Source organism: Grammomys surdaster, unplaced genomic scaffold, assembly GCF_004785775.1.
Source record: "Grammomys surdaster isolate TR1022 unplaced genomic scaffold, NIH_TR_1.0 125767, whole genome shotgun sequence".
NCBI lineage: Eukaryota > Metazoa > Chordata > Mammalia > Rodentia > Muridae > Grammomys > Grammomys surdaster.
In genome coordinates, this window is record NW_021620598.1 from 1,203,050 (window position 1) to 1,210,616 (window position 7,567).

Consider the following 7,567-nt stretch of genomic DNA (forward strand, 5'->3'; position numbering starts at 1 on the left):
TCTATCCCAGGTTACAGTTTATCTCATCCCAGGTTACAGTCTATCTCTGTCCCAGGTTACAGTGTATCACCGGGAGAAGGCAAGGCAGCAGGAACTTGAAGCTATGGTAGTATCCCATCCTCAGTCAAGGGCAGGCAGCAATGGACTGATGCCTTATACTGTGCTCAGCTCACTTTCCCCTTTCCATGAAGCCAGGAAACAGTCCTGCCCATTTTCAGGGTGATCTTCCCACCTCAAATAGCCTGATAATGAAATTCCCTCACAGGCACGACCACAGGCCAATCCAATCCAGTCCACTCTTCATGAAGCAACCCCCCCCCCAGGTGACTCCAGATTGCTTCAGGTTAACAATTAAAATTACCATCACAGTCACACTGTCCTTCCTCCCCACAAGAACGGCAGTCTTCTCCCCAACTCCAACTCCTTTGTAATGGAGTTGTAGTGGCATCAGCCGCATCTATCCCTGAGACCAGCAACACCATGCAAGAAATATGCAGCTGTTGATCTTTCAAGGCACTGTGTGTGGGGCTCTGTCCCCTGCAATGGACACCTGGGACAGAGGAGTCCAAGGCTAAAGAGAGAACTCCTGAGTTCAGTGTGGTGTGTCTTAAGTGTATACACCCTCTTGACGGATGAATCTCTAATATGGAGATCAGAGACTGGGGTAGGGCAAGCCATGTAAGAGCCAAAGCCTGCAGCATAGGAAGCATGGAGTGGGGGGAGGAGCAAGGAAAGAAGGGGCATCTAGGAAACCCCTACTTTGCTGGAAGTGGGATTCACCATTCCAGAGCTACTAGAAGGGCACCTATCACTATCAGCCCAGTTCCTGGTGCCAAGAACACCACATTGGGCAAACAGGTCCAGCCTACCATCTGGAGGGGCAAGACAGACAAGGGCAGGCAGCCAGTATGTCACAGGGTGGTGACAGATGGTGGTGAATGCAGCGAGGATGGCAAGAGATCAGCCGAGTGTGGGATGGTGCCACCATGGGCTGGTCTAGCCAGACAGGTGGTCCAGGATTCCTCCTCAGGGAGTTTAGGAGCCAAGATCAGAATGTTAGAAATGAACCATCAGCTAGCAAGCAGAGGTGACTACATTCTAAACATAGACCAGAGTGGCCTTGTAAAAGTTCTGTATGGGAGCATCCTGAGTCTGTCTGAGAGAGCAAACAGGCCAGGGTGGCTGTGGGGGAAGCAGGCAGGCCCAGGGATCACCAGAGAGGCAACAATACACCGTTCTAGCCACCTCAGAGACTGGACAGAGTGAATAAGAAACCAGAGGAGGAGGTTGGAGAGGATGCCATCCATCCAGACCATGAGGAAATGGGTGTAGCTTGACCCGGGTACCATCTTGAATGTGGACCACAGACTGGCAAGCCAGGACATAGTGTGCTGGCTCTTGCACTGACCAGGTCTTGCAGACAGTGTGGCTCAGGGATGGGCAAAGACTTGAAAAGCAAACCAGGACCCTGCCTCCATGCTTGATGTAAGGGCCTAGACCAACTGTGCTACTGGCTGAATACTAGGACAAGGGGCCTTGTGGACCTTGTGTAAAGTGTCTGCAACCAAGGTGCAAACAGAAAGCCAGCCAAACAGCGGACATATGACCTGGAACCTAGTGGGGAAATCGGTGTAGAACTGGTTACACACGTGACATTTCAGAACATGGAGCCAGAGAGGGACAGTGAGCAGAGGACCAAACACAGAGCCTGAAGGCAGAGGAATACTCCAGAACCTCTCATCAGACCCCTGAGGATGCTCAGCAAGGCGGGGGCTCTCCGCTCTCCCATCCGCTCTTCCAACCGCTGAGACTCTCAGCAGCAGCTGGGATCCCAGAGAGGAACTGTGTGGCGCAACTCAGCTGGAGTGTGCAGCTCTTCCTGGGGCTGCTGGGTACCACAGGGGACCCTCTTGGCAGTGGATGCCTCTACCCTGAGATCTCTTCCCAGACTTTTTGTGTACTTTTTAATTGCTTTCTAAGAAACCCCAACTTGACACTCAGAATTGTGATTTAGACACAGCAGACAGTATCAGCCAGAAACTGTGGAAGTACTTGAGAGCAGCTTCTGGTTTCACAAGTCCAATGCAGGCCCTCAGATATGGGCCCGATGCACCCATCAGATACAAACAAGACACAGCCCGTCAGACACAGGCCTGATGCAGCCCTCACACACAGATCAGATGTAGCCCCTCAGACACAGGCCCAATCCAGCCCCTCCAACTAGAACTAAAAGCCAGACCCAAACCTCCTCAGCTGCTGCTGGGAGAACCAATCAATGCCATCTTCCCTGGAAGGGCAACTGGACATGCTTTCCAGTGTATGTTTAAGGGCTAGAGAATTACAGCAGACCGCCACTCTACGCCTACCATGAAAGCAAGCAAGATGAGTTAAAAATCTGTACAGTTTTAAACCAAGCCAAGACCTGAAGATACAACAGAAACCAAATACCAGACAGGACAAGCTGGTCCTGGACAGCCCAGAAGGACAGTGCCTTCTCTCTCTGCAGGGAAGAGGGGGCAGATACAGCATAGATGGCTCCAGATACTCAGGAGCCGTACATGGTGGTGACAGACTGTCATCCCCAGCCCTTGGTCAAGTGCATGTGAGAAGGCTGGGCAGGTGCCGAGAGCTATATAACAATCCCCAGATACTCATGAGGTCTCCCACAGCAGAGGCACTGCTCTCCAAAGGCTGGCTACAGGGTGAAGAGGCAAGGCAAATCCCTAGGGAACACATGGATTCTCGTCCCAGGGGGCATCAGGGGCCTGCTGCAGGTTCAAGGTAAGGCAATGGCATCAACAGACAGCCCTCCACATGCAGAAGCTGTCAGTGGAGCTGGAAAACCGAGGAATCTGGAGGTCCTACCCTGCCACATCCACTCAAACTCAGAAGGGCTGTGAGGCAGGCTAGGCCCCTGGAAACCCAGCTGTCAGCTAACATTCGTGGCTATGTACATTCGTAGCAGACTCCATGCGATACACGAACCAGTAAGCGTGAGGTTGAAATCTGAAGATAAAAATGTTTTATCTTGCTATTCTGCGCCACATTATTTATTTATTTATTCATACGTGCATCTGTTTGTGTGTCACCTGAAAGCAGTGTCCACAAGGTCAAAAGAAGGCATCAGACTCCCGGGAGCTGGAGTACAGGCACCATGAGCCACTTGATGTGGACGCTGGAAATAGCACTGGGTCCTCTGCAAGAGCAGCAGTGCTCTTAACAGCTGGCGCGGTGCTCCCGCCCCAGATAAAAACCCCTTTAGAAAGAAAAAGAGCATATCATAGCAAGTGTATTTGTTTACTATTGTCTGCTTGTACAAGTTACACAGGTACATCTCCAAATCCACGTGTTCGTGGACCTCAGAGCACTGAGCCGCTGCTGCTGCCCACTGGGATCAGAAAGTAGCGCTAGCAGGCACACACAATGTGTGTGCAATTGTGCATGTGTGAATGTATGTGTGCACAAGTGTGTATGTGTGTGTGTGCACGTGTGTGCATGTGTATGCGTGTGTGCATGTGTGCATGTATGTGTGTGTGCGTGTGCATGTGTGTGTGTGCATGTGTGTGCATGTGTATGCATGTGTGCATGTGTGTATGTGTGTATGTGTGTGTGTGTGTGTGTGTGTGTGTGTGTGTGTGTGTATGGGAGTGTGGGAAGGGTACTAGGCTACTAACAGGGTCTCACTCTTAGCCTGGAGCTCATCCACTGAACAAGGCTGGCTGGCTAGTATTGAGGTCTAGGGATCTGCCTATCTGACACTGCAGGTAAACTCCACCATGTCTGGATTTTTCACTTGGGTTCTGGGAATCAAACTCAATCATGCTTGTTTGGAAGGTACTTTGCTTTATAAATAAATGTATTTTTCTTTATTTATATAATATATATCTACATATAATAATTATACATATTGTAAATAAATATGTGAGTGTTTGCCTGTGTACATGTATGTGCACCACATTAGTGCCTGGTTCCCCTGAAGGTCAGAAGAGGGCATCATATCCCCTGTAGTTACCATGGTTATAAGCTGCCAGATGGATGCTGGGAACCAAACCCAGGTCCTCAGCAAGAATAACCAGAGCTCTTAACAATTGGTCCATTTCTCTAGCCCAAGAAATAACTTTTCAAAAGACAAAACACATCAGTAACTTTTTAAAAAATATATAACTAGTAAACACGAGAAGCAAATGACAAAAAGTAACATAGCTGAGGCAAAGGTGCATCAAGGGTTGCAGCTCCATGGGAGGAACAATCGTGCCCACTGGGGATAAAGACCAACCTGCTGTATGGAAACGGGCAACGGATGGAACGGGCAACTCATGGAGCCAGAAGGCACAGCAGCGAGAGCTGGGAAGGAGGATTTCAACCACTACTGAACAAATGACATTAGGAGATGGCTCAGACAATAAAGCTTGCAGGGCAAACGTGACTCAAGATTGGCTTCCAAAAACTTCACGTAAAGCTGAAGACAGGGGCAGACACCTATAATCCCAGCATGCCCATGACACTAAGACAAACCTTAGAGACACTATCTCCAGATGCTTGCAGCCCAGCAAGTCTGGCCTATGAAGCAGTGAACTGGAAGGGGCCCTGAGTAACTAAGCCGAGAGGCAAGGCCTGCCACCCAAGGTTGTCACACGCATGTGCTGTGGTATATATACCTGCAGTGCATGGCATTTGAGTATGTGACCAGAGGCACATACACACTTTAAAAATATATAATTCAAACTTAAATGTAATTACTTCTGCTAATGGACAAGATCTTACAAGGTAATATTCTGTTGGGAAACTTAGAAACAAATGCTTATTGTATTTGGAGGAGGCACACATGTAGCAGCTTCTGGGGGGCTCTTTCAGTAGCGTTAGAGGACTCTGAGAGACGGATGCCTGGACTCGGTAGCCCTTCCACACGGGTCTACTTGCTCTCTAGGTTTGTCAAGTGCAGTAAGAACTCCATCTGCACTGTTCCATAGACACAGAGCTCCGAGCTCTGATGGGCCTACATTATACTGTGCAACTGTTATTATTGGAAACAAGAGTTTACAACAGACCCCACGTTAGGGTAAACAGTGGCCATCAGAAATCAAGCCTGTATCTCCAGACTCACCAGTAGACACATAGGTACGATGGAGTAAAGTCTCACCAACTACCAAGCATGTGTCCAATGTGATTAGTGCCTGTCTGTGCTCATGGGCACGCCCATTTCTCCTTCATGATGCCCCTGCCTGATCCTGCATCCTTTGGGTTTCAGGCCTGAACCCTCACTGCAGTGAGCATGCATCCATCTCGGTGTTCTGTCTGCTTTACTTTCCCGTTCTCTGGCTGCACTCCCACAGGGCCAGCCTTTCACTGGGCCCAGCTCTGTGCTCAGCACCTGTCAGTGGTGCTCATCCCAAACCAGCGCTCCAAAGACCACTTATAAGTAACAAATGTTTTGAGAAGGAAATGAGTGAAGATGTAAAGGATACATAATTTGGGGAAACATTAAGTGAAATTTTGTTGCCTTTAAAAGGGAATGAAGAATTTGAATGGCTTAAAGACTTGCATCCCCACAGAGCCTCCTCTGCAAATATGTATTTGCAGCTGCTTTCTCCTAAATCCCAAATTCAGAAGCATCCACGTGGGGGAGGGGGGGTAACGAACTTCTGCAAGGCATATGATAGACAGTCAGGTGACTCAGCTAGCAAACTGCAACAAGGAACACAGAGTCTTAGCCAATGGACATCCAGTATGAAATGCCTAGGGCTGGGGGTGTAGCTCCATGGGTAGCTTGCCTAACATGCATGAGGCCCTGGGTTCCATCCCAGGCACTACAGAAATCGGGCATGGAGCACACATCTACGATCCTAGAGCCTGGGAAGTGGTTACAGGAGGATCAGAAGTTTAGGGCCATCCATGACTACACTGTAAGTAGGAGGCTAGCCCAGGCTCCTCAAAAGAGGAGGAGGAAGAAGATGAGAAGAAAAATCTAGATGTAGACCTTCAACCCTCCATAAAAACACACAGTTTAGACATAAATCTCAAATCTATTAAATTAGAAGGTTATATAAGGGGAAATCTAGGTGGCTGAGGCAAAGGTTATCTGGGAACATTTAGTACATTCTGTTCAACTCTTCTGCAAGTCTAAGACACTGGAGGATAGGCCTGCTCAAATTTGTACAACTGTCGTTTACTGAGTAACACAACTGTTAAGCTGACAGAATCCAGAATCACACATCCAGAGCTGGAATCCTGAGCACCCACTTAAAAAGCACACACAGCTTTGAGGAAAGTGGCGTGAGAGCCCATGTCTGCACTCCCCATACCAGATATCGGGAGGGGACGGGAACTTGACTCATGCATGCTCTCAACTGAGCTCACGTCGGACAGTAGGTGGTACCTGTAGACGCTGTTGTAATCACTTCTGAGTACTCACTTGATGAAGAGGGTCTGCATAAATCTTGGAAGCCAGTTCTTTGTGATCTGCACGGCGAGGAGTGGGGACGGGAACATGGCAGCTTCCGGGTGTTAGGGTACAAACTATGCCATTCTGGTAAAACCGCCATTTTGTACATTAAATCCCTGTGAGAGGAAAGGGAGGAGATTATACCATCTGCATTGTCTAAACATGGCCAACCTGCTATTTGCCCCTTTCTGACCATTCTTAAGGGGAACACTGAGTTGTGTTTAGACTGTTTGTAGCACATCCAAAGAACAAGAGGGCAGAATAAAGATTATTTTAGCATTTGTTTCCTTCCTGTATTTAATCACTGGCCTAATCTTGGTGTTTCTTCCTGCTGTCTCTCTTTCTTCCTATGCTTCTCCTTCTCAAGTCGCAAGTATTTCCTCCCAATACCCTTTGCAGGGCTGGTCGGCTGGCCATTCTTTCAGCCTGCTCTCGTCATGGAAACCTTATTTCTCCTTCAACTTGGACAGATAGTTTCGCTGGGTATAGTAGTCTGGCTTTCAAGTATACATTTTCAGTGGTGTATCAGTCCAAGCCAGTCAACATCCATCACAGATGGGGCAAGAGTAGGCAGTAAGGCAAAAATTTGCTTAACCTTAAAGGGAAAAAGATGAGGCTTTGGAATGCTCTCATGTTTCCCCAGAAATCTAGCAGGCCACCCAAGTGCACAGGGCCATGGGCACCTCCAGTCAGGTGCATTCTTGGGAAGGCCCCAAACTCTGCCCTCAGGCTGCCCCGGAGGATCTGCACAACAAGGAGGGAAGGCTGGGCGGAGCTACACATGCCTGGCTGCCAGAGGAGAGAAATGGATGTTCTAACACATGTAGCATCCAGAAAGCCCGGAAGACTTGCTGTTCCCAAGCACTTAGAAAATGTCCTGCCATGATCTGACTATGAAGCTAATCAACCAGACACTTGGCGGCCATGCAGAGCAGAAACCCAACCTTACAAAGTCTGTTTAGAAAAGTCACCAGATCATAAAAGACACAGACAACAATAAACTCGCAGAGGGGTGAGAACATGTCTGTCATAATCCCATACGTGTATTATTTCAAATGCCAAGTTTTCAACAAAAGTTTTAGCATGGTTCAGGGCTGGAGAGAGAGAGAGAGGGAGAGGGAGAGG

The 7,567-nt window shown here is 48.6% G+C and overlaps 1 protein-coding gene across 2 annotated transcripts in view; it reads right to left on the bottom strand.

Moving 5' to 3' along the window:
• The window catches only part of Efcab6 (EF-hand calcium binding domain 6), a 173,170-nt gene extending 166,616 nt beyond the window's left edge, over window positions 1-6,554 (bottom strand). The window contains exon 1 of one of the 2 annotated variants that reach the window (XM_028788767.1): window positions 6,413-6,554. In XM_028788767.1, the coding sequence (XP_028644600.1) occupies window positions 6,413-6,551 (139 nt within the window). In that variant the 5' untranslated portion in view covers window positions 6,552-6,554. The remainder of the gene's footprint in view (window positions 1-6,412) is intronic. The other variant, XM_028788766.1, reaches the window with a different exon arrangement.
• Window positions 6,555-7,567: the final 1,013 nt, after the last annotated feature.